The 14,202-nt window shown below is 52.5% G+C and overlaps 1 protein-coding gene across 1 annotated transcript in view; it reads right to left on the bottom strand.

Annotated features, from left to right (window-relative positions):
• NOS2 (nitric oxide synthase 2) overlaps positions 1-13,790 on the bottom strand; it is a 30,789-nt gene extending 16,999 nt beyond the window's left edge. Inside the window, exons 1-10 of the mRNA XM_090291275.1 lie at positions 13,664-13,790; positions 11,462-11,546; positions 10,556-10,678; positions 9,384-9,532; positions 5,352-5,514; positions 4,421-4,512; positions 3,077-3,218; positions 2,845-2,984; positions 2,298-2,472; positions 2,107-2,208 (exon numbers count right to left, since the gene is read on the bottom strand). Of these exons, the coding sequence (XP_090147401.1) occupies positions 2,107-2,208; positions 2,298-2,472; positions 2,845-2,984; positions 3,077-3,218; positions 4,421-4,512; positions 5,352-5,514; positions 9,384-9,532; positions 10,556-10,678; positions 11,462-11,546; positions 13,664-13,770 (1,278 nt within the window). The 5' untranslated portion in view covers positions 13,771-13,790. The remainder of the gene's footprint in view (positions 1-2,106; positions 2,209-2,297; positions 2,473-2,844; positions 2,985-3,076; positions 3,219-4,420; positions 4,513-5,351; positions 5,515-9,383; positions 9,533-10,555; positions 10,679-11,461; positions 11,547-13,663) is intronic.
• Between the last annotated feature and the right edge of the window lie 412 nt (positions 13,791-14,202).

Genomic DNA, 14,202 nt, shown 5'->3' with positions numbered 1-14,202 from the left:
TTCAGGGACAGCTTTGAAGAGGAGGTGAGGGTACAAGTTAGGCCAGAGACAGGCATTCCTGGAGGAGGACACAGCAGGAGCCAAGGCCGAGGGGAGGAGAGGAGCCAGCTGGTGAAGTCCCCAGGAGGTGCAGTCCCACCTTCTAAAAGGTATACACACATATACAGCAACTCCTGGGCGCCAGGCCAGTTTTAAGCTCAGGAGCTGATGATGATCGTTGTGATAAAAATGGCAACAATAATGAATAATAACAACAACAAAGCGAGTGTTTATTAAGTGTTCACTATGGGCCAGGCAGTTCGGCTAAATGTTTTGCATACATTTCATTTCATTCTTCCAGTGACCTATTGAGGGAGGTACTATGATTACCTCTGTCCTACAGAGTAGGAAACAGAGCAAGTCTTACCATGAAGGAGGGTGACAAGGAAGTCCTGGAGACTCAAAAATAGTGGTGGGACATGGTCAGCAATGGTTAAGAGACAGAGAAGGATCGGGGGATTTTGGGGACATAGTCACATCCTGCCAGTGTCAGGGCTGATGCTGGGAGCCCCCAGGAGTCAGGATGTGTGGTCCACAGCCAGTGGGGCCTTCCGGAGCAGGACCAACCCCGGGGGGGGGGCTCTTCCTGTTCTATCTCAGAGCCACCCCCCACCCCCAATCAAACACAAGCTTGACCTGTGTTTGAGGTGACCAGCCCTGGGGAAGTGTGTGATCGTAAATATTTACTGGGTGATTGTTTAGTGTCAGCCACTATACTGCGCAAGGACAGAACTTTTGTCTGTTTTGTTCACCACTCACAACCTTGGCCCAGCCTAGTGCCCGGCACAAGGAAAATGTTCAGTAAAACTGCTGAATGAATGAATGACCCTCTGCCCAATGGTCTGGCCTCCAGGACACCTGCCAGCTTCGTGGAGATGGTCCCAACTTCTAAAGTAATCTCTTCACATACCCATCTCTCCTTCCCAAAAGAAAGGGGTGTGTTTACACGAGTAAGAACAGCAGATGGTCCAGTGGGCTCAGTCCCACACAGGAACCCAGCTGCTGTGTGTGGGTCCAAGGGGTGGACACTGTCGCTCAGTACAGGGAAACAGGAGCACCAGGGCTCACGTGGATGTGGGCTCTCATTCATTCATTCAGTACATTTTTTAGAATCTACCATGTGCCAGACACTTTTCTGGACTCTAGAGGTAGAGCAGCGAATAAGAGAGACAAGACCCTGCCCTGTGGAGCTTGCATTCTAGTGGGGGTGACAACGCAACCAAGAAAGAAAGGAGTGGGTGTACTATATATTGTTGGGAGCTAATACGTATTGTGAAGAAAAATAAAGACAGAGTTAAAGGAATAAGAGAGAGAGAGGGCAGCAGTGGGGTGAGGGTGCCATTTTATAGGGCATAGTCAGGGAGGGCTGCTCTGAGGAGGTGACAGTTGGGACCTGGATGAAGGGAAGGGGCTGGCCATAGGATGATTGTGGGATGAATATTCTAGGCAGAAGGAAAAGCAAGCGCAAAGGCCCTGAGGTGGGAACTATATTGGTGAGTTTGAAAAACAGAAGAATTTCAGTGTGACTGGGAGAGTGGACAAAGGCCTGGCTGGAGTGGCTGGGGGATGAGGACATGTCCTTGGCTTTGCTGTAAAGGGGAGCAGAAAACAAGTGGTCACTGGGGGAGTTAGTGGATTAGCTAACCATTTATTTCTTTGCAATGGGAATCATTACAGCCGATTGCTATGGATGGGAATGGTCCAGTGGAGAAGGAGATACTGATGATAAGGGGGCGGGGGGGTGGTCAGGATTCAAGTCCTTGAGAAATTGAGAGGATAGGATTCGGTGCTTGATCGCAGGGACTGACCAGTCTTGGGAGGAAAGTAGTTGCCTATTGCTAGAAGCACACAAGTTATGCCAGAAGATGCAGAGTTAGCGAGAGGGCTTATCTGCCTCTGTATCCCCGGCACCTAGCACAGTGTGTGGCACAGACTGGCCGTTCAGTGTTTGTGTGATGCATGAACACAAGAGCATGCTGTAGGGGGACGACCAAGCATGGCATATGCCGCTGGCCCGGACAACCCTCTTCCCAGAAAGGCTTCAGACCCGCAGAACACCAGACATACCTGGAAACTGTGGAGCACAGCAACATTGATCTCAATGACAGCCTGGTCTTTCCAGAGTGAGGCCAACTTGTGCGTTTCCAGGCCCATCCTTCGGCCCACCTCCTGTAGAGGCAGAGAATGGGGTGCATCAGTCCTTGGCACCAAGCCACAGGCCCGCACCCCCGGCTGGCGCGGCTCACGGCCCTTATTACCTCCAGGATGTTGTAGCGCTGGGCGTCACAGAAGTCTCGGACCCCGATCTCTGTGCCCATGTACCAGCCGTTGAAGGGGCACCCTGGGAACTCGAGGCCACCCACCTCAAGCAGCATGTTGGACACCGCGGGCAGGGCATACCACTTCAGCTCCAGCTCCCGGAACCACTCGTACCTGGCAGGGAGACAGAGCCGGTGGCACCGGGGGCCTTCACTTCAGCCTACCCTCACCCCCCCAAAGAAGCTCAGGACAAGAATCACCCAAGATAACTCCTTCCCAAGTGTTGGTCTCTAAGTTCATCCCACCTGGAGGGGCGAATGGGTGCACTAAGTGTCCTTCATTAATTATGCATTCGTTCACTCATTCATTCACTCATTCCTTCACTCATGACAAGGTGGGGGCCTTAAAAGCCAGCCCTTTTGGGCACATGCTGCTGCCTGGGCTTTGGGGGTGATGCAAGGAGGGGCCTGAGGGTTGAGGTCTCACTCGGGAAAGGAGGGGGACATGCACGTTAACTCACGCCCCCAGAACCCTCAGCCTGCTTACTTGGGATGTTCCATAGGCACCTCAAGCACAAGGTCAGGTGGGATCTCAAAGAGCTCAGGGTCACGGCCATCGGCCTGCAGGACCAGAGGCACCACATCGAAGCGGCCGTACTTGGGTTTCCAGCCCAAGCTGATGCACAGCTGGGGACAAGACAGGCCTGGTGAGTCTGCAGACCCAGGCGCCTTGACCCCTGCAGGCTCCACTGTGTCAACACCAAGGCTGGGGCTGCTACCTGGGTGAACTCCACGCAGGCAGGGTCCCCTCTGATGGTGCCATCAGGCATCTGGTAGCCGGCGTATCGGATGAGCTGAGAGTTCCAGACCCGGAAGTCACGCTTGCCATCGCTCCGCTGGGGGAACACCGTGATGGCCGACCTTCCCCAAGACCAGACAGTGCTGTTTACCACCCGGCTTGGGTGGAGGTCCCCAGCCATCCTCCATTGGCTCCCCTTCCTTTTCTGTCTTCCCACTCCCCAGGCCTCTGCACCCAAGCTAACTGAACCCAACTCCCACAGCTCCCCAATATGCCAAGCTCTTCCTGGCCTCTGTGCAACCTGCCCTGCTCCCTGATATGCCCTCTCCCTCCCTCTTCTCCCTCCAGCACTGGGACTGGCCCCTCTAGGAAGCCCGCCCCATTCTCAGGCAGGATTAGCTGCCCCACCCCTTCCCCCTGCTGCTCCGTATTTCTCCCCTTCATTCATCTGTCCCTTCATTCACTCATCCATTCATCCACCCATCCATCTGTCCATTCATTCATTCTTTCATCCATCCATGCATCCATCCATTCATTCATGCTGAGGGAAGAGCCTCAGCCTGTCCCCATGAGGCCACATGTCCCCAGAACAGCCTATGCAGCCCTGGCTGCTAATGTCCCATCCTCTTCAAGGAGGGAAGCCCTGCCCCCACTCTCAGGTGAGAGGGCCAGGGCTCCGGGAGATTAGATGGCTCAGGTCACAGGGCAGGTCCTAGTTCTCCCCTTGCAGTGGAGGTAGTTAGTACATGCATGGATTGACAGCAGTTGGAACAGTGTCTTAGGGTCTCAATCACCTCAGCATCCCTGCCACCCCAGCCCACCCCCGTGCCTCGCCCTTTGTTGGATGGCCATTAGTCGGTCACTGAGTATTTGCTGAACAGAAGAATAGATGAATGATCGACTGAACGAGCTGTTCAGTCCCATCAGCCTGGACCTCTCGGGCTGAGGGCAGGGGAAGTAAGGTAGAGATGGGCACTGATGAGCAGTGGTGCACCCACCTCGAAGAAAAACAGCACCCTGGAGCCATGTGCTGCAAAACTAGCCTCTCATCTCCTCTAAAAATCAGAGCCCTAATCCTGCCTCTTAAAGACCCCCCATCCCCTCCAAATGGCTCCAAGTCAGAAGCAAACCTAGGAAATAGGCTGCAGGCGGGGGTGGGTGGGCGTGGGGCGCGGTAAGCTCTCGTAGCCTCAGTCGCAGGTCTCCTCCCCAGTTTCTCCTGGAGCTAGAAATGCCACCCCCCCACCCCCCAGCCCACTTGTATCTTTTGGCTGATTCTGGAGGACGGTGGACCCCAGTCACAGCCTCGGGAAAGGTGCCCCACCTGATGTTGCCATTGTTGGAGGCGTAGCGCAGGTGTCTGCAGAGGTGCTCGAACATTTCCTGGGCAGTGGAACAGCTCCGGGCGTCGAAGACCTGCACACAGCACCCCCAGCCCACGACATCAAGGACTGTGAGGACACAGGCCTCGGCGATGAGCAGAAGCTCAGTCCCAAGGGACCGAGGGTGTGTCCACAACCCCCACTGTCGAACAACCCAGCGGAGAAGTGCGTTCTCCTCTGCACCTACAGCTCCTGCCTCAGAGCTGCCCTGCCCACCCTTTCTCCTGCTCTCCTCGGGGACCCCACGCAACTCCACTTGGAAGGCCCTATCAAAACCCAAATCCCAGGAAAGCCTGATTCCAAGCACCAAGAATGAGGACCCTCACAGCTCAGCCTAGTTTCTTTACAGCACGAGTCCCCTGCACACCAGGCCTCCACACGTTTTGTTACGGCCGGAGCTGCTTTCGCTGCCATTGTGCATCGATTTCTATGTCCCAGTGCTTTCCCGATTACCCCGCAATAGCTGATCCCCAATGTAAAGCTGTCCCAGGAAGCTAAGATAAAGAAAATGTTTCCTAAGAGCCAAGAATCCAACAAGCTAGGAAAACAACCTCTCTTGTGGCACCAGGGCTTCAACCATAATAACAAGGTCATTTGGTTTGATGTTGGCATTTAGTCTCCCAAATTTTTTAACATAAGAGAGAAAGGTCAGCTAGAAATCCTGGGACTGATATCGGATTCTAGACTTCTCTTAGGGTCCCATCTCAGGCTCAGGAATATGAAGAGAGAACCAGAGTCCCTGGTCTCAGTCTGGGAGCCCTGGGCACAGCTCTGCTTGGCTGTTCGGGCGCATCTTCCCAGGGCCTGCATGCCGCTCCCACTGCCTCCTCCCGTCCCCAACTTCCTCTCCCGCTAAGGGCTAAGGAAGGCCACCTGCAGGTTGGACCATTGGATCCTCCCGATGCAGCGCGGGGCATTGCGCCAGGCCTGCTTGGTGGCGTAGATGAGCTCATCCCCCGTCAGCTGGTAGGTTCCTGTTGTTTCTATCTCCTTTGTTACAGCTTCCACCCTGGCCAGATGTTCCTCTATTTTTGCCCTGGAGGACAGGAAGACATCAGGAAGATCAACAATGAGATGGCCTTAAACGGGGATTAATTCAGGAACTGAACCAGGACACCAGGAGGGCAAGATGTCTGTCATGGAGACCGTCCCCTCCAGGGTCAACATCATGGGTCAGCCTCACGGGCCCTGAGCTTAGAAGGGTCTCGCGCTTGGTTTCATGCTCTGCTGTCACTGTCTTGAAATTCATAATCACTTTTGAACAGGGAGTCCACATGTTGATGTTTATACTGGGTCCTGCAAGTTACGTAGCTGGTCTGAATCCCGCCGGCACCCTTGTTTCCAGGCGCTTTTTCTCTATGGTGTACATCTCAGCCTGGCGAGCATGAGTGAGTGCGTGCATTCCCCAGGCACGTGCCAGACCCGGAGGGGCATTCATCAAGCCACAGTCACGTCCTGCCTCGTCCCGGGGAACAGCTGTCCACTGTCCCATGGTTCAGGGACCAGCCAGTCCCTCCCACAGCATCTCCCAGGTACTGGGGTGAAGTCCCTCCCTCTCGAGGTCTCACTGGGTCTACAAGGGAGGCATTTTTGTGTCTACTTTATATTCCAGTGTATCAAGGCTCTAAGAGGCTAAGTAACCGCATAGAACGTAAGTGTGATAAAGAGCAGTCAGGACTCAGATTCAGGTTTCCCCGATGCCAAGCCCAGGCTCTTAACCTTCCACTTTCCACCGTAGGGAAGACAGCAAGCCCAGAGATGTTGAGGGCCTTCCCACGCTTTCCCAGTCAGGCCCGGACAGGGCCCAGCTCCCAGGGCTCAGCCTGCTGGGCCCCAGCAAGGCCCAACATCCTGGTGCTGTTTCCCAACCTCTGCACCCCTCAGCCAGCAATCCCAGAAGATGTTTCTACACTGGGTTCTCCCCTCCCCTCCCAGCCTTCAGAAATATTCCCCAGGGAGGAGGCATTCGGTCAGAAAGGCTCTGAAACACGCGCGCGCGCGCACACACACACAACAACCTTGAGATTTCCAATCAGTACCCAAGATGTTTGAAATGGCAACAAACAGAACTATTTAAGGAAGGAACTCCTGATTAAGGAAATTGGACAACTCAGAACAAAATGGCTCTTTTGTGGATGAAGAGTGTCTCGACAACTGTTCCTGGATTAAAGAGAAAAGCCCCAAGACAAAACACTTGACACGGCTTATCTTCAAGGATACTCCTGGCTGAAGGACCTACTGGGTGAAGGTTGAGTTTGCCCCACCACGGGAAGCCCTTTCTCCCCCAAACAAAGCTCCTCGCCACACTCCCTCACTGCATCCACACAGGAAAATACCAGCAATCACCAGAGCATACTTGGTAGCGTTACCATGTGACAACATGAGGAAAGATTCTTTTTCACATTTTTACCCAGTTCCTTTAGAATTTTGTATTTTGCCACTGTTTTCATGTAGTCACATTTCTGAGGCACTAAAAATGCTATGATGCCAATTAGTTCTGAAAAAAGAGAGTGGCTTTTGGCATCGGCGAACTGGATTTGAACAGAACAGTCAACACGTTATAATTTCTAGCCATGCAATCTTTCCTTCGGGAAAGGCTGACCCGAACGGCCCAGCTGTTTTTGCCCTGGCTCCTGGTGCAGTTGTGGAGATGGACTGCCAGTGGTCTCTCATGCTTCCCAGGTCCTCTTGGGGTGTCAGGTATGGACTTGGGACTGTAAGAATGACTCCTCCCTCACTGAGAAGCCAATGGGTTTCAACAGCCCCCAGGAGCAGCCCTGGAGGCTCCCCAGGCTAACACCCACCCAGCTGCCTTCCAAACACCAGCCGCACCTCCCAGGTCTAGCACAGAGTCAGAACCTTCAAGGTCAAAGAGCTGAACACTAGAACACTGAGGTTAAAAGCAAAGGGGCTCTAGCATCAAGCTTTTGGGACTCAAATCCTAGCCCTGGGACTTTAGAATGTAGTCACATTTTAAGTAGTCACATCTCCATGGCTTCAGTTTCCATGTCTGAGAAATGGGGAGGATGATAATGGTGCCAATCCCATGGAGTCGTGGTGAGCATCCTTAGAAGGCCCTCATGCAGGGCCCAGAATATACTTCATGCTCAGTAAATGTTGGCATCAATCCAGTGGCCCAAGGAAGCCTGTGGAAACAATTCCCGCCCCCTGAAAGGCTCACTGGTCAACAACGTAGCTGAAAGCCCAGGGATCCTGAGCCTCCCCATCACAAAGCACTTCTGCAGAGGTTCTGGGCTCACAGCACACAGCAGGCAATGCCCTGCTGTGAACGGGGCTCTAGTCGGTGCGCACATTAGAATTGTCTGGGGAGCTTGTAAAGAACATGGGTGTCTGCTGCCTCTCCGCTTCCCGGGGTCCCAACACTGTTGGCCCAGAGGACCCCGACATCAGTATTTTGCAAAGTCCTCAGGTGACTCAATGGCACAGCGAGGGGTGAGGATCACTGGCCCTGGGAGATAAGGGCCCGTTTCATAGACTCAAGGACCCTCCCAGCTCAGACATTGTAGGGTCATAGGAGAGGGGATGCGGTATCACCGAGAACTGCTCTTTCTGCCGTGGGGGCCCTGGGTGCACTTCCATGGCTCCCTTCATGCAGTGGAGCCCCAAGGGAGCAGGGCGGCACCATGAAAGCCACAGTCCCCTCCCAGCCCACAAAACACCAAATCCGTGCCCTTGGCCATTCTGTCTTAGTCCCTTTGTGCATTATTATTGTAAAGTTTTTAGAGGAGCCTACATTAATTTCCGGCCAAGATGGAGGCCTAGACAGACACGTTGGGTCTCCCTCCACAACTAAGAAGGAATACAACTACCTCAAAACTAGAGACAACCAGAAGTTCCAGAAAATCAAGCTGCATGGAAGTCCAACAAAGATATAAAGAAGAAATACTCATCCAGACAGGTCAAGGGTAGAGCAAATCTCAGAGAGGGAACAGATGTCATTTCAGGATTTCTTCTAGCAAGGAGGAGTGTTACAGACATGAAGAAAGAAAATGGGAGATCTTTATGCTGAGCCACTGAATTCACTGGAAGCTGAAAATTACAAAAGACCCCCAGAGGCCTTGAAAACACTGTGAAGAGAACCAGACTCTCTACAAAGGGTCAAGCGTTCTTGTAAGAAGACATCTGGGAAGCAGAAAATTCATTTAAAAGTGCAAACTACATAGTCCTATAAGTAATTAATTGGGGAACATAAGTTGCATTTGAACTAAAACAGAACCTTTGATTACAAAAAAGGGGGGGGGCTACATTAAAAGTCATATAATTAATGAAGCCCAGGAATGTAGAACCCCACAAAGTTCAGTGCAAAGAGTACAGCCTGCCTTCTCCAAGTTGGGTGGCCTGAATTCTAGCTGCGACTGGGTGACCCCAGGTGTGTCACTGGGCTCCCTTGTTCACACCTGTAGGAGAAGAGCTTGCCTAGGTGGTCCCAAGGGTCCTATCTATTGCAAATATTTAATAATAAAAGGGTGCATATCAAGTCATAGTCAAGGTGACTTTGTGCCAGGACACTGCTCTAAATGTATTGAATCTTCACAACAATCGTATGAGCAAGATTCTATCATCACCCCCCACCTTTTACAGATGAGGAAGCTGAGGCACAGAGAAAGGAAACAGATTTCCCAAGAATATAGGACTGCTTGCTGGGAGAGCCAGGATTCAAACTCAGTTACATTCGTGACCCACACTTTTAACCACTATTGCTCTGCCTCTTTGTCTTACGATTGTGAAAACCTACCCCGGGATCTTTTTTCCTTAGGAAACTATGCTTTAATTTTCACTGCACATCTGGGGAGATAGGCGACCTGGGGTCAGAGGGGAATGGCTGGAGACAGGAGAGCCCCCAGGAAGGGGGAGGCAGCAGTTCCTGCTAGAAGCGAGCCTTACTCTTTGAAGGAGCAGTAATACTGGTTGACAAATTCGATAGCTTGAGGTAGAAGCTCATCTGCGGAGGGAGGCTTGTCCCTGGGTCCTCTGGTCAAACTTTTGGAGTTCATGATGGCTCCCAAGCAACACTTGGACTTGCAAGCGAGATCCTGAGAAGAGAGAGGCAGGTGGTGAGGTGGCAGTTTTAATGGCCATCCTTTTCAGGACTAGCTCTCCTGGGCCCCTCCTTCCACTCTGGCTGCTCCAGCTCCCTACCACCCCTCTGCACCCTTTGTGGCACCTCCTCCTTGGGGTTCACCAGGCTTTCTCCCCACCAAGGTCTCTTTTCCTCTACTGGCTGGACCCCAGGGGGTGTGAGCTGGGGGTGCTACCCCTTGCTTGGGCTCAGCCTCTTGGTCCCATTCCCAGCCATGCAGAGCAAAGTCAACGGTTCTATCCCTGGAAACATCTCGACTACCTTTTCATTTAAAGAGGCTGATGTGGCTCCTGGGAACACATTATTGGAGTTCAGCCAGAATTAATTGAAATGAGAGGGTACAAATCCCAAATTTAGAGGATGGCACAAAAAAAGTACCAGAAGGAAGTACACCCAAATGTTAACTGTGGTGATTTCTGGAAGGTGTGGGAAATCATTCTGTTTTCATGGTGTTGAAATGTTCCATTCTTTCCCACTTAGACAGAATGCATTCTAAAGTTAGAATGAGAAACACAGAATATAGGAAGGAGCCCTAAAGGACACTTAGGACAACTGCTCACTGGATGTTTGAACCCCTCTCTAATATCCCTACCAAATAGCACTTGAATCCTTCTCATGACAGTGAGCTCACTACCCCTTGATGTACTTCAGTTCAGCTTTGACAGGTCTGTTAGAAAACTCTCCCTGATACTATGCTGAAATCTGTGTCTCTCTTGAGAAGAATTAATTTGTTCCTGTAACCATTTCTCTCACCTCTGGATTATTCATTATCCATGAGGGGGTTTCACGGGAAGTCGCGATCGTTTACATCCTACTGTGATTTATGAGGAGCACGAGTCTCTGTTCCCAGCACCCTTTACCCAAGTGATGACCACTGGCTTTGGCCAGGGGCACATCTGTTTGATCCTCTAAGGGCCCTAATGGCTTCCCTGACTTGGCACAGAGGTGGTTCTCCCTGAAGCCCCAGACGCCTCACCCCTTTGGCCTTGTGGTGAAGTGTATCTTGGAAGATCATCCCACTGCCCCAGTTTTTGATCCTCACGTGCTGTGGGCAGGCCGATGGGGGTGCATCCAGCTTGACCAGGGATTCTGGAGACTTCTAAGAAGGAGAAGAAGACAGGGATTTCCAAATGCCTCCTACTCCAGGACCCCATGGGTCTCTCCCTGGCCCCTGGCCCCTGCTTTGGCTTTGGGTGAGGTGGGGAGACTGGGTGGGTACACAGGCCGTGGTGTCGGTCCATGGTCCTCCTCCTTTCCCAGCAGCCTGGCCACCTGGGCCAGTGCCTGCTAAGAGCTCCAGGTGCCCGGGCCACTGGCCAGGCTTCTCTCCTCACCTAAGACCCTGCCAAATGCTCCTTCAGAGGAATTGCAACAATAGGGGAGACTAGATGCAAAGGAGAATACTGTCACTGCGGTGTCACAGCCAGTGCCTCCAAGGACAGAAATCAGGATGATGAAGAATGGACCACAGAGGCATTTAAAAAACTGTAAGCCACCTTCTCTCCCAGTTCCCTCCCCCCTTTCTCTGCCCATCTCTCTGGAACACTGAGGTCCAAAGTGCTTAGGGAAGATGGAGCCAGTGGGACAGAGGCCAGGGGCTGGCACCGAAGGCTCAGCTGCTGAGTCTGACTCCATGAATGGTCTCCTCTCACCCAGGCCCACTAGCTCACACGGGCAAGTCATCCAGATGCCAGTGCACCTTGGGGGCCAGCACTCCTGATCACCCTAAATCATCCTGCCCTGCCAAAGCCCTTCCTCATCCCTGCCTGTGTCCCGTGAGTCTCCACTCACTGCCCAGACCCCAGCTTCCACCAGGCTGCTGAGCCTGCATCTGCCTGGGCCAGGGAAGAAGGGGCTTCCTACACCCGTGTGACTCACTGACCTGTACTGTCCCCATGAAGGGCTGGGGGGACTCATTCCGATGCTTGCTGAGGCTGTGACATTTGGGGTCATCCTGTGTTACTGGACTGTGAAAGGAAACAACTCTCATGAGATTGAGTATCTGAGGGTAGAGAGGGGTCTTGGAGTCCCCTCTGCCAGCCTTCACTTGATGGATGAGGGAACTGAGGTCCAGAGAGTGGGAGTGATTTGCTCATGGTTTCCAAACAAGGACAGTGAGTGTATGTGGCAGGGGAAGTGGTCAGTCAGACCCAATCTCCTCGCCACCACTGCCCTCCCTCCTCCCTCCTTCTCCTGCATTCTCTCCTCAAAGCCAAAAAGACACGAAAGGAGCTGAACCAAAGCTGGTGGCCCAGGGATGACCCACAGAAGCCCTGTACACATGCAGGTGGGCAGCGGACGGCTTCCCCCAGGCCAGCAGTGCTGCCCACTGCCCACTCATTCTGGAGGACTTAAGCTTTTTTATTTAAAACACTTGATTTGTCCTGGTTTATTTATTTATTCTAAATTCTTATTATGAAAAATGTTAAACATACACAGTAGAGATCATAGAGTAATAAACCCCTGTGGACCCTTCACCCAATCAATAATTATCAACCCATGGCCAGTCCTGTCTCAGCTCCACTCTTCCAGCCCCCATCGTCAGCCTACAGCAAGTCTGAGATGCCCGGGCATCCATAAATCTCTCCATAATACCTCTGGAAGGTAAGAACTCTTTTAAAATATATATTGGCTACATTTATTTTAAAACAGCAGAGTAAAGAATTTAGCTTGTCCATTGGAAAAAGCCCTAGCAGTCTGAAATCATTCAGCAACCATTGCTTCTGGTTTGGGATTTCAGGTTCGCTCTCCTGGCCGATGCTACAGAGAACGTAACTCTTCCGGCTGCATACTCGTGAGCACCCCTCCAAAAGCCACACATGCCCCCTTCTGAGGTGGATCACACTGCAGGGGCACATTAGTGGGAAAGCGTGTTGTGTTCCGTGTTCTTCGCAGCATTTTCTGGAGTGTGTATGTGTGTGCACGCACATCAGAGGGGAAGGAGATTAGGGTCTTCCAAGGGACTCTCATGTTCCACTTGGTACACATCTCTGATGTTGGAATAAGACATATGAGCGTGTATTGCTCTAATTATTGGAAAAAGTAATATGTAGGTTGTGCCCAGTTTCTCCACCATTATAAACAATGCCCCAAACTGTGTACATAGTCTGATGCTGTGTGTGTGTGTATGTGTAAAAGCATAGAAAAACATAGGTGAGTGTTAATAGTGACTAGCATTAAGTGATAAGAGTATGGACGATTTATATTTTTCTTTATACTTCTCTGTATTTTCCAACTTTTTACAGTGACCATGAATTCCTTTCATTATTGGGAAACTTTTTAAAAATTTTTAAATGAATAAACAAAGCTATGCACAATCCCCTTTCTCCCTCAGCAGATTTCTTTAGGCCAGCAGTTGGGAGATGGAGTGGCCAGAAGCCAGAGGAGCATATTAAAGTTCTGGGTACTTATTGACAAATTATTGCATTGCCCACGCAGGCACTCAGTGCAATTTGGCTGAACCCACAGTTGTGCTTGGTCCTGCTTGGTCCTTTGTGGGAAAGGAAGACCCTTAAGGACCTGCCAGCAAAAGGAGGGCTGGAGTGTGGCACTTGCTTAGACCCAGGACCAGGGATGTTAGACTGACCTAGAGCTGCAGTCTGTGGCTCGTTTGGGGGCTGAGCTGGGGCCTTTCCCACGCCTCCCCACTGCCCACCTCTCCGCGCACCAAGGGTCAGGGAGGGGCCCTGGAAAATGGATCTGATTTGTAGAACAGGAACCCTTTTGCTCTCATAACTGTCCTAAAGGGTATATAGCAGCCCCAGTGCTGAAAAAAACCTAGAAAACTCCCAAGTGCTGAAACACCCACAATTCCTACTCTGGACCTTACAGACGTGGCTCACGGAAGCATGCGGGGCCTCTCTGGGTCTTCATGGCTACAGAACTGCAGCCTCTTAGGCTTCTAACGGAGGAAAACACTTTAAGTAAATCCTCATCGGAATCCTGCAGAGCGAATATTACAAGCCTCAAATTCTCATGGAAAGCCGAGGCTCAGAGAGGGTCAGTGCCACGTCGGGTGGGAGCTCGTTCCCCGCGCGGAGCCGCCCACCTCCCTCCCAGGGCGGACCCTGCCGGGCGGCAGTACCTGGCTCGGCGGGAGCCGCAGGCGGGCTGCGGCCGCAGGATCCTGCGGAGGAGCCCACAGAGCCGGGGCCGGGCTGCCTCGCACGCTGCACCCAAGCCCTCGCGCATGGTCCCGGCCAGGGCGCAGCTCAGAGGGCGCCCCTGTCTGCTCCCCGCCCGCCGCTTTATAGCCGCCGGATTCCGCAGCCCCCGCCCCAGGGCGGAGCAAGCCGGAGACAGTGCTTGGACTCAGCTTCGCGCACCCCGAGTGGCCCTGGGCCAGAGTGTCCTTCGGGGGGGGGGGAGGGGGGGGCGGACCCCGTGGCCCAGTGGCCCAGAGCAGGCGTCCGCAGGGAAGTCTGTCTTTTGGATGCCACTGGACTTTCTCTGGGCTAAGACCCCTGGGCAAGTATGCCAGCTTTGTGCTGTAGTGCTCTACAGTTTACAAAGCAAACTTTACTCTGTTACTTCATCTACCCCTTACCAAATCCAGTCAAGGAGGCAAGTCTATATTGCTATCCCCATTTATTGGGGAGGGGCAGGACAGAGAGGTTAAGGATC

Source organism: Furipterus horrens, unplaced genomic scaffold (assembly GCF_987537825.1).
Source record: "Furipterus horrens unplaced genomic scaffold, mFurHor1.1.pri manual_scaffold_11, whole genome shotgun sequence".
NCBI classification, from domain to species: domain Eukaryota; kingdom Metazoa; phylum Chordata; class Mammalia; order Chiroptera; family Furipteridae; genus Furipterus; species Furipterus horrens.
Note: the sequence above shows the minus strand (reverse complement) of the source record. Positions and strands in the feature narration are given on the sequence as shown.